Genomic DNA, 16494 nt, shown 5'->3' with positions numbered 1-16494 from the left:
GGCTGCCATTTCAGCCTGCCACGCAGGCATTAATGGCAGTTCTCCTGGCAGTCACCCGCTAGCGTCACGCTTTATGGCGGGGGTGAGACGGCTCAGGGTGCCAGAGAGACACCTCATACCCTCTTGGGATCTGCTAGTGGTGTTACGTGCTCTCACAGGGCCTCCGTTCGAGCCCCTAGATACAGTGGACATAAAGTTTGTCTCTTTAAAGACCGCGCTGCTGCTGGCGTTAACGTCAGCAAAACGCGTTGGTGACATGCAAGCCCTGTCAGTCAGTCCATCGTGCCTTCAGTTCTCGATCGCTGGTGACAGAGTGGTTATGCGACCTAATGCTGCTTACACACCTAAAGTGGTGGTAACCCCATTCCGCAATCAGGTGATTGAGAGACTTGAGAACCTTTTTAGTCCAAACATGTATTTGTTTGCAATGGTAAAGCAGTGGTGTTTTGCTAAGGCCTGGATTGTACATGGAAGAAAATAGCAAATGTTGCAGACAAATGTATCTGTTTACCAGGAATGCAATTGGCAGTCTATAAGTCAGTACTGTGACTTTTAAAGACATGGCCCTGCAAGGCCTCATGAATCTATCAGTGAACAACTGCACCCAGAGCCAACCGCACATAAATTATCATATTTTACCATGGAGCAATTACACATTCCATAGTTATTAGGGCAGTAGAATGCATAATGAGTGTTTGTGCGAGTTATACTCCACATTGATCAGATTCCTTGCATCTAGTTGTGTGTGGTTGAGTGTGGACTGGAGTAAAATCTATCATTTTCAATCCTCTTTAATCTTTACACGTTCTATCTTCATCCTCCTCTTCTTTTATATTATGAAAGCTTCATGAATAAAAGAGAAGGAGGAACAATGTGGACTTTTGAAGTCTTTGACAGCAAAAATAAGACTTCAGCCTGAATTTGGGTCAATGATGAAAACATTAAAGGCTTCTGTTGCACTTGACATGATCACAGTGTATCTATACATACTGTGACTGAGCTATAGCTGATAGAGATCTCTGATGGTCAAGCTGGTACTACACCGGTTTTCTTAGCAATCCTTCCAGTCTTTTGGATGCAGAAAAAAAGAACCATTTTATCGGAAAACAGTTGTATCAGATTATATGATGACTCTTGACAGTGGCTTTGCATTTGCATTCCAGTAGTATTAAAAAAGAATCGGAAGCATTTTACTGACCCATAAACAAACATCCGATGCGGATCAATAAGCCTCATGGCTGCTGCTGCCTTCAGTTGCTGACCATAAATCTCCAAGGGCCGCCCCCTTCCCTCATTAAATTATAAAAGATCCATGGGCCGTGAAACACTAACAGTGAAGAATCCCAGCGGAGTCTAAAAATATCCCTCAAGAAAAGAGGATTTTTTTGTCCATATTGTTACTGAAAAATCCTTTTAACTTTGTCTCTCTGTCCCAGAGGTCACAGGAAGAGAAGCGTGTACATGTGTATCAGCAGTGCGTCACATTGTTTGAGAATAATGTACACCCCCACTACGATGACAGAGAAAATGGCAGGAGTGGTCTACCAAATCTACCCATGGAAAAACAAGTCAAAAGTGCTCCCAACTAAAATGGCTGTTGTGATGTGTCTGGGGCTTTTAAAAAAAGAATGGAGCTTGCACTTGGCTGTGGTGCATTTTCATGCATGAATATTATTGTTGTGAAGGGTCCCCCTTTTGGCAAGTGGTCACTATGGCAAAACAGATTTTGCAGCACAATCAAGATAGGTTCAGCCTTTGTGTGTGGTGATTTTGCACAGACAGAAGGACAGAATCATTGGTTAGGGCTGAACTGTGGCATAGTGTGATGAGAAACAATCGGTTTTAAAGACCTCTTTCCACACAACTGACTTTTCAGGGCCTGTGGTATAAATATCAGCCATCTGCGAGACCATCTGCATTGGGGTGCTACATCACTCACCAAGGCCAAGCCACCAAACATGGACAGGTTTGCCTCCATGTTAGTATCTGCTCCCATTTGTGATGGTTGACCTGCCACGATTTGCCTTGCATTGCTTCTTTAACCGTGTAGTTGCTGGATGTAAAAAATGGTATTGTTCATTGTATTGTAAGACAAAAAATGAATTACTGTTGATGGACATTTAGCTTTATATTAACACTCCAATGATATACTGTTGTGGTAAAATGGTATGACTATCATGCTGCCCCTCTCTGGGTATTGTGTTCAAATTTGCTGTGGAATGACAAGGCTAAATATGCAATGGCATCACAATCCATCAAAGTTTTAAAGATTGAGATTTCTACAAAATATACACTTAAAATGATTACACATGTCATTTTAAGAATGACACAGAATAAAAGTCACAAGGAACAAGGACCTTAAAAGCATAGGTGGATGGTCAATGTTGGCCTTATTCTTTCTCCTGGAGCATTTTGTCCCTAAATGTAGAAGGATATGAAGCTATCCCAAACTACTGGACCGGAAAGCCGTAGATTGACTTCTGAGAGGGTTGTTCAGGTGGAGGGGAGAGGGGCCAGTGAGGAAACAGTCTTTTGTCATGCCTGCAGATTGTTCACTTAGAGGAATTATTGTGTCCTTAAAGCCCCTAGCTATCCGTGTGTTTATTTAACTCGCTGGACACTCTAGTCTGGCTCCTACATTTCACATCCAGGGAACAAGTAGAGGAATGAAAATAACTGTAACCCGGTGTTGTCTAGAAGGGGATAAAAGATCTCATTCCATGTCGCCCTCATAAACAACAAGTATACATGTGTGCACATTATATAGGCCTACATGTTCATACCTCTGAAGGACTCAATGTTGATCTGTGGTGTAACCTTCAGATGTAGTTCAAAAGGAAGACCTTCTGAGCCAAATTTAACTGTCTTAACCCTGTAAGTATATTACCTAATTGAAAGCCCACAAGTCCTTCTTCTAATCTTGTTGGCAAATACTGACTTAGAAATAGAGACTTGCTTGAGGATGTCATGGAACCACCAATGAGTTTTTGAACCAATATATTTATAAATATTATTATTATTATTATTATTATTATTAATAATAAACATCTCTACATTGTTAGTTGAGAATGTAACTGTCAGGCACAGTTCCTAAAAGCATATGTAAGTTGCAGTTCAATTATACATGTTTGGTTAAATTAAGTCGGAGATTCCAATTCCATCAGTAAAACATACTACCTTTCTACTTCTTTCAGTGTGTACTGATTAAATTCAGAAACTGAAAATCGTCAGATGAAAAAATAAAGCTAATCTTCCAATGCTTAGGTTGTTTGTTATGATATTTCATATAAGCTCCAGAAAACGCCAGGCTACTAAACACTTCAGTCACTACTCTTGCCATCGGCTTCCGATGCACACGTTGTTGCTGCAAGGGTATGTGAACTGTAGAGGTCTCCATCCTTCTGCATCCACCTCTCTCACTTCTCGCATTTTTGTGCACTGGGCACACCGAGGGAGACAGTGGAGAACGCTTACTGTCACAGAGACTGGGGAACCTGAGACTTGAGACGTCCTCAGCGAGACCGAAGGGGAACTTTGATTTAACGGCTAAACCGATGGAAACGTCGCGGACAAGCGGTGGCTCGTATCTTCGATGAGGGATTCGGTTTTCAGTATGTTTTAGATATGCTGTCCTTGGGCACAGCTCAGTATAGGTTTGTATTTCGTTGCTTCTCCCAAATTGTACTGTGCTGCCTTGCTGTGACTGAACACCTAGGTCAGTCGAATGAAATTTAAGGGAGACAGAACACATTATTTCCAGCTTCGTGACAAAGGACTTCCAGTTGCAACGGGTGCCGCGATGCCTGCGACATTTCGGTCTTTGTTTCTAGGTAAGTGAATTTCATTACCTTAAAGGGAACTGAATCTACTGTATCTTCATCCTCGACGAATGGTGGCAATATGTTCCACCAGCTGACAGTAATTAAGACTTAAGCTGTTGTATGATTTTCTTAAATTTGTGTATTTTCTTGTGTTTTAACCTCACAAGTATCCACATTTGGCTCATCAGAGGAGCCTACTTCTAGATACACACATGTGGTCCTGCATTCAATATCATTTTAGCGGACGGGTACCAGGTTTGATATCATAAACTTGCCCCAAATCCGAGACAAAAAGTACGAGTTTACTTCATTAAAGAATGGAGAACCCCCACCCACCAACATACGTCTGAATACTAACGTGAATTGAAAACAGATGTTTTTGAGTATGGAGTAGCATAATTCATTGGGCGTCTATGAAGGTTTAGGCTAATTCTTTCAAGAATTAAAAAAATGAACCTGCACGCCGTCACCTCATCCTTGTCTTAATCTAGCTTTCTTTTGTTTGACATTTAATATTTTTAATAGGCTACTTTACATATTCAAACAAAGACAGGGCATGCGGCCCAATCCGAATGATTTAAGCTAATTTGTTGTGACAACAGATGGCTAAAATATCCTATTAAGTCTTATTAAACCGCCAATGCTTAAAGGACAGTTTAAACGGCTGGCGCTTTGCGTTGGAAGTGATCATAAGCCATGCTGGAGAAGCTAGCCACTCGCGTGTCCGCGTGTGTCAGGGTCGAAAGGATGTTTTAAAGAGCAGTAGCCTACCCGAGACGCATCAGTGCGCCAGTGTTTTCAATATGTCTAGACACGTGGAATCTTGGTAAATTCGTGTAACATCTAAAGCCTACCCTACATTTACGTCATTGCTCAATACAATTTGCGATACAGGCTTGTTATACTCTAGCCTACGTCTTTGTTTGCGTGTATGAGAGTTTGGGAGTGTGTGTGTGTGTGACAGAGAGAGAGCGACAGATACGGCATTTATTATAATCACTGCAGCAACTTTGATCGTTTATTGTATCATGTCGTCCACCATAAGGACTTATTTGTAGAGAGTAATAAGCAGATTTCTTTTCCTAATCGTATTATTTTGCCACTGTTGGATTATAGTCTCGCTTGCTGTCTTTGCCTGAAAATTGAACAATGTTTCTTAAGCAAGCTTGTCTAAGCAATAGTTTGCTTGTCCGCTTCCGTTCCCTACCTGAAAGCTCATGTCTTAGCGTCCCGTTCTCGAAGTAAAGATGACGTAAAGAGAAATGATGGGAGGCACTCTTCCTTGCTGGCTGTGGTAATGAACAGATCCAAGGATGGGCCGTGCGTCGTTTTTTGGTCAGTCAAAGCCGTTCTGTGGTGGTGACCGAACATACACAGGCAGCTAGATCTCACCCAACTGTCAAAATCGTATTTTCTGTACATTGGTATGCCATTCCAGTAATGGGCTCATCTTGAAGGTGCAGCTACAGAGGAGCCTTCTGTATGTGAATTAAATAGTCAGTTCACTGTCATCGTACTCTTCGTCTTCCTCATCATTTTCATCGCATTATTATTGATATTCATTATTATTATTAATAATGACATTTCCTATATTTACTAATAATATGAATGATTTCATTCAATTGGGTTTTAATTTGGCTAATCAAATGTGTGTTAATAATGCAATCAAATTTGTTTGACTTTGCACTGTGGTGAACCTAATGTTCTGAAACATTGAAAAGCATGTTCATTTCCCCTAGAACATAATTGCATATTATTTTCATCATGAGAGATAATAACATTGTGTGTGTGTGTGTGTGTGTGTGTGTGTGTGTGTTTAGCTAAAGATGTGTTTAAATAGCAAGTGTTACAACAGTCGAGTCCTTATGCGTTAGCAGGGCAATAGCCTGCTCATTAACTAACAAATTTGACCAAGAACTCTGTAAAGGAAAAACCCTATAGCTTCCCATTGGACCTACTGTTACTCTAAAATAAATCAATAGTCATTAATTGGTGTAATATCCCTTTTATTTGTTTTTTTGAAGAAAAAGCCTTCCACCGTCGTTAATTTAGTGTCATTGGGAAATCTAATATCCAATTCTCTTACTACAGCAAAGCAGTGCCATCAACAACAGCAATATATCTTTCTCTCTGCCAGTTTTCTGTCTTTGATTCTTTTTTACTTTCTTTCTTACTCTTTCCTTTTCTCTGCATTTCTTTCCTTTCATTTTCTTGCTTATTTTCCTTCATCTTAACTTTCTTCAGTTGTATTCTTGTAGAGCAGAATATAATGTGGAACTGCAATCACCAACTTCATAGTCTACTTAAGACGACCTAAAGCAGAATGAGGCTGCACTTCTATGAAATGAACAGAAATGAGTTAATACAAATTCACTGTCTTTTCCTAACATGGATTAAGTGTTATTTAAAAATCTTCTAGCTGTGCATGAAAAAACCACTGTACTTTATTACCTGGATTACAGCTTTTATTATACATGACAAAACATTTTCAGTGAATGAACTTTATGATGGATCACCTTCCTCATCTTTGTAATTCTTTGGATGACTTTGAGTGTTAATTGACTGCCTGGACAGTAATAACAGATTGTATTTCAGTTGTCAGAAATATAATGGAAATGTAATGAGTGGCCCTTTTACTGATAGCCATGTGACCACCAAGCAGCTCAGCACTGAGCTGAAGTACAGTATTTCATTTTGACCGATAAGGTTTTAATATCAGTTTGACTGATGCTGTTTTGAGCTCACATGTCCTGGACACAGGCTAAGGACAGGTGTCTGTCTCTCTGGCTTTGGATGAGGGTTGTTTGAGGATATTTGAGAAATATTGTTTCCAGTTAATGTGCAGATTGAGTTAAAAATACAGTTTCTGTCCCCAAATCTATATTTAGGTTATCTCCGGGGACAGGCGAGGGATCTCTGGAGATGTAGAGATGACAGGAAGCATTGGACCCAGAGGTTATAAAGTGACATTTCGATGTGTTTGTCCCTGAATCACTGGAGTCTGTGGGAGCACACACACACACAAATGCACACACATACACACACATGAATACACACCAGCACACACACACCCACACACATACATGGCACACATTCACTTTCCCCGTCAGCACCTCCAGCACAGACACATGCCATCACACATTCATCATGAAAACACACAGTCTGATGGTTGGTGTCAAATGAATATGGAAAATATACAGGCTCTAGTCTGGGACGGGGAACTACTAATGCGTGTAGTTCCGTCTCCATTTTGATTTTGTTATTTAGGTCTGCTGGTTCCAAGGTAACGGCTGACTCAGTCTGATGCATTTCTTTCATCAGAGTTAACAAAGATGCCGTGGTGGCGTCTCAAGATGAGGAAACTGACAGGCATTGCCTTTTGAAAGGTCAAATTACTAGAGGCTGAAGTACAATAGATGTAGAATTCATTGGTATGTGGAAAGAAACACACTACAGGCATGTAGTGTTAGCCTAACTATAGATAAGTGTCAGCTTATAAGTTTATCTTTGTAAAAACACATACCCTACAAATATTAACTTCAGCAAACTCAGGAAAATGGTCCTACTGCTCATGTATCGTCATACCAATGGGATGAAAAATAACCGCATGAAGTGGTTTTTTTGCGGATGAAAAGGGTAGTGTTTAGCTTCTTTGGGTTGGGCTGTCATTGGCTGAAATGTACTAGTGGGACACCCAAACTGCATTGCATTTCACAGTGTTGGCCCAAACCATCTGGCCACACGGTGATCAGAACATTCCTGTGGTTTGCTGTGAGGACAAGTTTCAGCCCCAGTGTCTGAACGCTGCTGCAGCGCACATAAACATAAACACCACGTGCACTGGGCCTCTGCATGACCTTGCATTTGGATGCTCCAGTGCATAGTCTCCTTGTGACAGAGATGGTTTCTGCCATTTAGCTTGATTGCGGATGTCCAAATGAGTGAAAGGGACACAACAGGCTAATTAGTAGCGAGCCGTATTGTATGGGCTTGACTGGTCCTGAGAGACAGGGGTTAGTGTCAGCTCGCATAACAGATTTTTCTGGTGATGTCCCCATTCTGAAGACCTGTGTTTGGAGGCAGGCTTTTGTCCCTCCCTGCCCAGTTGTCCCCATACAATCTAAACAGGGATGTGCTCTTAAAAGAGACTTCCAATGTCAGGTTGAACAACGGTGGTCTTCCAGAGTATGCAGTGTTGTTTCCTGACAGTGACTACTCCTCAGCTCTCTCTCTTTTTCTCTCTCTCTCTCTTCCCCTCTAGTTCTCTCTCTCTTTCTTTTGTTCTTTCCTTCCTTCTCTCTCGCTGTCTTTGCAGCAGACGTCTCATGTTTCATTGATAGAGGTGCTCTTTTTTTATGTCAACAGACGAAATGTTTGTGTCACTTTAGAGCATGAATTGTTCAGTGCTGTGAATAGGTGAGTTGGTAATAGGGAGCTTGTTTTATACCTGCTCCTGCTCTCTGTGGAATATTTCCGCATTGAATCGATGTGTATTTTTAACACCAAAGACCTCGGCGGTACAAGTGAAGGTCGTTCTTGTGAGAGGGAAATGTGCAGTTTAGCATGTCTGGTATCATTTTTCTCCCTCCGCACAATGCTCTCCTATACTGATAAGTACATCATGTAATAGTGCCTTGATATTAGATGGATGTTGGCATAACATTTTCATTGGTTTGTGTGGTTAATCGTAAATAGATACACGTGTGATATGATACACATGCCACATATACTGTATAAAAAAATCTGAGAAAGATAAAACCTTTTTTTAAAAATAAACTCAAGTTGTATTTCAGTTGCTGTCTGACCTATACATCTTGGGCCTCTTTGGGCCTCAACTGCTTAAATTACTCCCAGATTATTTTGGAACACACGAACAGGAACTGCCTATTTTCCTTTTACGGGCTAACCTTTGACAGATGTTCTTAAATGGTTCAGGTTCACAGTAATTTATTCCACATGTATCACGTGCTTCCAATGTAGCAAGAGCGACTTTGTTTTATGGGCGATCCCAGCCCCCAGGCCCCATCCCCACCTAATTTTTCAAGTTTATAAACTGGATTTCGGCATTTGCATGCCCCAAAGTATTTCCTAATCGCTGTGACCAGGCTCATTTGTGAGCAAAAGTGAGGATTTCGGCATTATTTGCAACAGTAAATAACTATGAAAGTCAATGGAGCAAGGGCAATTACTGTCTTTTTTTAATTCCTGGAAACCTTGCCGCTCCTTGCCTTTGGTGAGCATAAACATTCAGTCGAGAATCTTCATAAAGGTACTCAGAGTCTGTGGAAGAACAAAAACTGGGACAAATGACAACATCCATGAACCATAGAAAATATGCAGCTGGATTCCATTTGTCCGAAAGCTCTGTGGCTCTTGGCACAGGCCCTGCAAAAGGATCCATTCGCAATGTTGTTGTGTTGGACCGGGTTACTTATTGAGAGCTCACGGACCAAGACGTCTGCCGAAAGGTCGGAACTGAAGCCTGTGCGTTGTAGTTGTATCACTGCGAGTGATTTCATCATCGCTGTTGTCTCTGGTGATGCTCTCATTCTCAAGCCCCCCAGCTCTCGCTCCCATCTTCTCAAGCATGCAGCGCCTAAGCTAGAACCGGCAGCACGGAATAAAGCTGGCACAACCGTCTGTTACCAGCGCAACTCGCTTTTGATCTGTGTTCTCTCTCTTGGATAACAGGTATATCTCTGTTTTTTTGCACAGCTTGACTGATCTGACTGTTCGGTGAAAATAAACAGGTTCGCTCGATGAAAGCTCTGTTGCGAAGATAGCTTTTAGTTTTCTGTTTTTGTTTTCTCGGTTGCTCTTAGCGGTACACATTGTAGCTACCAAGAGAGTGCACACAGCACATTGTAATGCCAATACTGTTAGCCCTCACATGATGGGCAGTTGCACCCACAATTTAGGACACTGTCAGGTGCTGTGATGAGGGGGAAGAGATAGGAAGCTCTCTTGGGAGGTGTCACCTGGGCCCCCCATTAGTGCTCATAGAGGTTATCACTCTGTCACCCCTCGATGATGTATAGTCATTATAATTGTTCTTTTGCTTAGCAGACACCCTTACCCAGGGTGACTTGGAGCACTTCGCATTACCCACCCACGCACTCGCACACACACATACACGCAGACAGGCACACACACACACACACACACACACACACACACACACACACACACACACACACACACACACACAGACATTCATCTATTTTTAAATCCTGATAACAGTTGAAGGATACTGACAGTTCTGAAAGGCATAGTACCAACAATTTCCCATTTCTCTCCGTCTTCCTATCTCAAATTCAAAGTCATCCAAAGAAATACTTTATTGGCACGAGATGTAAAAACAATGTTGGCAAAGCTCTCTGTTTCTGTGTCCTCATTAAATACATAGTTGGTGCGGTTGGAGAAATAATTTATTTGTCGTTAGTGAGTCTAAGAAAGTCGAAAGCCACATCCCATCTCAGTTCCCTGGTTAGCAAATGCTCGCCTATCTTTCTTCCCATCTCCAGTGACTCAAATGGAGACGTTCTGATGGAGACCAGAGGGTGGAGATTTCCCTCAGGCATCCAGAGAAACTCTGCATATGCACTTCCTTCCTCACTGCAGGATGCTACCAATTCTGTAGGGATTGTGTTTTTCTCCTCGCCACTGACAGCCAGCCGTAATTGAATCTGGGCAATTGATTGCAGATAGATAAATATGATCTATTCAATGACAGCACGTTTCACAATGCCAAAGGAGGTCTTTATGCCCCCCCCCCCGTTTGTCCCCTCCTTTTTTCTATTTGTTCTATTGAAAGCATCCTGAATGGAGGGAAATGTCCCACGTCGCTCTATTTAGACGCCTGCTGTTCCTTTCAATTTGAAACAGTATATTAGCTCCGCTAGCAGGCCTATCCATTAGGTGTTTTGAACCTGCATGCTCCATTGTCTCACTCCATTTCCCTCTCTTTTGCCAAACCTCCCCCTCTCTCTCCCCTGAGTGTTCACACAGGAGTTTGGCAAGATTCCTGGCTATCGTCCTTCGAACGTCTCTACCCTCCCCTGGTCACTCCTTTGTAGCCTGAAAATCCGAGGGGGGATGAAGGCTTAGTGACGGTGGGGTATGATGCTCATTGAGTGGGGTTGTTTCTAACCTGGGCCACTGCGTTTCTGCTGGACCAGAGAAAAGATGTCTTAGCTTTAGTTTAAATCCTAACCAGTGCCTATAAATGTTAGATAAAGATGATGGTTAAAAACAGTCCCTTTTTTATAACTGTACAATAAAAGGGTCAATATTCGAGTTGCAATGCCAGGACGCTATTCAATTCAGTGGATGTCTCTTGCATATATATTTAATTGCAAGGGTTGTGCAGAAGGCCATCACTTATTACTTTTTTCATGACTTTCACTGCAAATGATGATTGTGAAATAAGCATTTAATGTGATATTTAGTCCCCATGTTAACCTCTCACAGTTTTATTTCATAGTAGCAGGCATACAGTATGTAATGAACAGTGTAATCATAATTCACAATGGCATGCATTTTTTCTTCATTTACACATGCAAAAACTCTGTTAAACTGAGTATCGCGGATCAATCGCTAGGCTACCAGCAATTAACACTGTAGCATGGTTGATTACGCTGTCCTGCAGTGTGTCGCAGTAACAAAGTGCCTCAACCTTTAAACGGGTGGAGGCGAGACCCACTCAGTGGAGGAGGCTTGTGTTTGCATAGGAGATTAAGTCGCTTATTCAGGTGCTTGGGCCATGGAGAGCGATCCAGCGCATAGTGTAGCAGTGCTGAAAAAGCACATTTCCCCCCCTCCCCCAATCCCTGGAAACGTACAGAACAGATGGCACCACCACCTTTGTTTTTTACGAGTCGTTAGACTTGACTTGTTGATGAAATGGAGACTTTCAGAGGCAGATGTGTATCTTTATGGTTAAATGTATCATCCGTGTTCTCGCATGCTACGTCAAGATAACGCCTCATGCATCCAAAAGCTTCCCTCTGACCATTACATTTTTACTTTACAAGACTGCAAATGTAGCCAGTCCAATGAGGGCATTAGATGTTCAGGGGACCTTACCGAGATGGCACGGCGCTATGTTACTCATAGATAAAAACAGAAAATCCTTCCCCTTGTTATTTTGCATGCTCACTGCACACTTCTGCCCTGGGACTGTCAGTCCTTTTTTTTCGCGATTGGGAGGCCTCTGTGTGTCCTAATGGTCTCGCGCAGTACCTCAGGGGAGACGCAAATTAATGCCATCGACTTCCCGGGCGGAGGCTCGCAGCGATATTTCGTGCAGATGCTACAATTTTTCCTTCAGATCCTCCATTGTTTAGTCATCCTCTGCCTCGCCCATGTCTCTCCCTCCTTTCTTTACCTTTATCCACATGCGAGCTGACAGGCCAGCTGCAGTGCAGGATACTGAGCAAAGAAGCAAAGAAGACTCCGCCGCATTTGATCTCAACGTTGTATCATTTATTGCCCCAAAGATGAGCTATTTTTATATGACACCCGAGAGCTAAAATTAATCAAAGCAAGCCATTTTACACATGCCGTGCCTTGTAAGATCTGCATGACTATGCAAAATTGTTTATTTTGAGTAAGCACAGCACATGAGGCATGGTGAATAAATACACAAAGGGGATATAAAGGGGATATCAATAACATTATTGATTTGCCAGTGGAATTGAATTTATTCATCCGATAATATTTCAAACGAAAGGTCTATTGCATCGACACTCATAAGTTTGGCTGGTGTCAGTCACAAAGACTGGCCTGGAGTGTTGGGATCCGGCGTGATTTACTATCCACGGTCCAGCGGGCTGTTGAAAGGAAACAGCAGCGTTTGCAAAATGAAGCTCTTACAATAATTAAAGCTGGAACGGGAATTGGTCCGGGGCCCAAAAATCATCTTGATCGGAATCACAGTTAATAACAGGAGAATGCACACGCCGAGCCATTGACAGAATAATTTGTACCAGTGGTGTTCGATATGAAATATATGAAGTTACGCATCACTGGAAGTGATTGAGATGCGAGGACAGTGCCTTTCGTTTTTGGGTAGCCAGTGAGGAAATGGCCTCTTTGTTGATTGTGGAAAACAAACACATCCCTCCTCCCAACCCCCCTCCGCATCGAGGAGGAGATGCTCTTTTTCAGTCCCGCAACCTCTTTCCTCTTGGATGCACTCTTGACATTGAGCAGTGCAGAGAGGCCAGCTCCTCAGTAGTCCCTTTGCTAATGAGGCTATTAAATCCATCCTTCCATGGTGCAGAAGGACTGCAAGAGAGGAGCATGGCCCGAGTCCTCCTCTGCTGCCTCAGCAAACAGCTCAGCCCAGCCCTTGAACATCCACAGAATGGCCAATGATCGAGCGCGAAGGCAAAAGAAGCCTGTCTGGAGCCAGACTGTGTCCCACTAGCCGCAGCCGTTCCACCCGCTTAGACTCTCACGCTCCCTGTCTGATGCTATTCATTTGGCTGCTGCTCTTGCTGATTCGATGCCATGTCTGCGTTCGAGGACAGACAGTAACCTGTGGCTAATGAAACACATTGTGACTAAATTCTCCCTAACAGTCAGAGTGCAGGCAGCACGGTGCCTTAAAAACTGTATTGCTCAGCACATAGCAGGCTTCTGTGCAGTGTGGTTGATGTGTTTCGGCATTAGGGTGGAAGACTTTGCTGTCATTCACACGCCATGTCATGTTTTATCGATTAGCTAATGTTTAATCAGCTGGGTCGTGGATATTTGAGTTGGTGGTGCATGGGGTCATTTACATCTGACTTTCAACCTTTTGACAGCTTTTGTAATAGGCTGTCTGATCATCATGAAGGACCTTAAATACCGCATGCCTGATGATCACGGTATCTGCAGTCACAAGGCGATTAACTATTTTTGCAATAATTTACATCCAAACAGCCAATCAGCTTCCACTAGATAAATGCCCAGCTGCTGGGCTGATTACCACCGGTTAGCACCAGGCCAGTTTGCAAGTGGCACTCACAGCAAACCCCAGCACTCGAGCCATTGATTCATGAGGACTCAAGGAAGCATGTGAGGTTGCCAAAGTGGTTTTCTTGTGAGGTCAGATGCGCTCGGAATAGAGTGTTTACCATGCTTCCCACACGCCATGACTTATTCATACTTCAAAAAAGCCCTCATTCAGCAGAGATGGCTTATCCACGAGCGGTGCATCCGACTCCACTGTGTGGTGCAGCGTGCTGCACAGACATTGAAGCCCCAGCACTTTTCATCTCATTCACAAATACTCTAGTTGAATCCAATGAAATGGGCCTTAACTGCTCTTTATTTTGACCAGTTTCACACACACAGATACACACACACACATTAGAAGAAGAAAAAAATCAAAGGAGGTTCAGGCATGGAAATCCTCACAGCCATGGCCCTGCTATCAGCCCCATGTAAAGTTGACGGTTTAGGCCTCTGTCGCTCTGATATCCCCGAATTTCTTTAATACAAAACACCTCCTCCAGGCCAATTAAATTAGAGTGACATCAATTACGGGCGGCTTCGCCGGTAGCCGTGCGACCGGCTCGCACTGTCATGTGCGGAAGAGGAGCATTAATGCGTCGAGTTAATGTGTTTAAGGGAGGCACAATTAAAACGAGAGCGGGAGGTGATAACGACGGGCTTATGGCTGCTCAGAAGGGGATTACGCCACATAGCTGTCTGTCTTCAAATGCGAGCAGGCTTATCCCGGGGCTCCTGCTCTTTCTGTGTAGAAATGAATGGCGGATCCTCACAAATGGCATGAAAGGGAATGTTCCAGGAAGCATGGGGGGGGGGGTGGGGGGTTGGAGAATAGAGCCTCATTAGGGGCTCACAGGTGTGTCATAAATGAGACAGGAGATGGGTGGCAGATTTGCCCCACACTACTGTCTGTCTTGTCTCTCGCTTCATACCCTCACACTGCTGGAGGCTGATCAGAGACAGGCGGTTCATATGTGACATACTGTATGTGTGCTGTGTGATTGTTTGTGAGTGTGGATGTGTTTCATGTCTTTCTCTGCACATTCTCATGGACTTGTGTTTTTTGTTTTGCTCTTGTGTCCCTGTGATAGTAGCAAAAATGCTGCTTTAAAGTAATAAAAAAAAATACAGATTATCTACCATTATCTGATCGTTTTTCCCTCCCGCATCCCAACACATCCCTTAGAAGTGGTAACCCTGAGGATGATGTATCACATGTCACAATTTACGGGTCATGTGACCAAATCAATACCCAGAAATCACCCCTGAGAAATCGCTGGATCGGGAGGCAGCCGAATTAGAGAGGGATTTCTCTTTACAGGTCGCCTAAAGGGCATTCTGAAAAGTCCTTGAAAAACTGCCCCGTTAGCAGTGGCTGACCTCGTCAATTTTGTCATTGTCACGGGAATGACATCAGATAGGCAGCGGCGCTGTGTGCAGCGGAACACAGAGCGCTAAACATGGCGTGGCGTGGGCAGGCATTGCATGCACTCTGAAGAAAAATAACTAAGCTGGACCGTTATAAAGACATTAAGCCTCGAAATTAACCTTTATTTTAACGCTCAAGCCACATGACATGGTTGAGCGGCCCTCGGTTTCCTTGTTAGGGGAATTATATTGAGTATTCTGCCAGCGAGGTTCCATGTCATCTTCTAATGATGTCAGACATTACATGCTCTCTGCTTATGGCCGAGCAGCACTTTGGAGTGCGCTAACGAGCCGCCGCCATTCGCCCGCTTAAAAGATGGAACTTGTGTTGGCACCGTGTTGTTAAGATGAATGGTCCTGGCCATCTTTTTCCAGAAGCTGTGTCGATAGTGTCGGTGCTCAGGGACTCACAGACACACAGCGGGAGGGGGTGGAGCGGTGCGATGCGACACAGATGCATGTTCATCGACGCTCTGGTTAACGTTGCTGGATTTTTTTCAATGTGGTCGCTGTTGGCAGTGCAGGGATTTCGATCCTGTTTCCGGGATGCCTTCCCTCATTTCTATACGGGGTGGCTGACGAGGAATGGTCGTCTTTGCTAATGGTGTCCCTCTGACCCAGTTCCCTTTAGCCGTATTTCTTATTTTCATTTTCCTTTCCCTGACTATCTCTCCCGCTAGGTACTTCATCAACACCCCACTATTGACTTCACAGAACCTATCCTGTCTATGGGGTGGACGTTTTGATTTATCATTCTGGGCAATTATCATTTAAAGGCATTAGCGTGCATGACTTGTGGCAAATGTACACTGCCTTTTTAAAGCCTTCAATATTGTAAGCACTGACTATTTTTCCTCTGTCTCCACTCTTGTTATGTTTGTTCCAAGGTGTCTTGGCAGCCATCCACTCATGAGGACTGTTTCTGCCTCATTCCATATTTCCAATTGATTGGACAGAGGGGGGAAAAAAAACAGCGTAATGTCTCCTCGCATGTCAATGTGTGCAGTTCGAACAAGAGCGGGGTGTGGGGAAACAAATGAGTTTGTGGCAACACTGCTCCTTAATGTCGCAGACGCCTCTGAGTCAACCCGTAGCCGCCACGTGAACCTGTTTCCTGCCAGAGTGCTTCTACAGCCGTGGCTGGAGATGGAGGAGCAATCACGGCGCTGCGTGAAAGACTCATCAGCGTGGGCGAGACAGACTCATTGCCAGACGGAGTTGTTTGTTTTTATGCCCTCCTCTCGCC

At 43.5% G+C, this 16494-nt stretch overlaps 1 protein-coding gene across 1 annotated transcript in view; it reads left to right on the top strand.

Annotated features, from left to right (window-relative positions):
- Positions 1–3300: 3300 nt before the first annotated feature.
- clmpb (CXADR like membrane protein b) overlaps positions 3301–16494 on the top strand; it is a 57991-nt gene continuing 44797 nt past the window's right edge. The window contains exon 1 of the mRNA XM_031573571.2: positions 3301–3830. Within this exon, the coding sequence (XP_031429431.1) occupies positions 3725–3830 (106 nt within the window). The 5' untranslated portion in view covers positions 3301–3724. The remainder of the gene's footprint in view (positions 3831–16494) is intronic.

Source organism: Clupea harengus, chromosome 9 (assembly GCF_900700415.2).
Source record: "Clupea harengus chromosome 9, Ch_v2.0.2, whole genome shotgun sequence".
Lineage (NCBI taxonomy): Eukaryota > Metazoa > Chordata > Actinopteri > Clupeiformes > Clupeidae > Clupea > Clupea harengus.
Note: the sequence above shows the minus strand (reverse complement) of the source record. Positions and strands in the feature narration are given on the sequence as shown.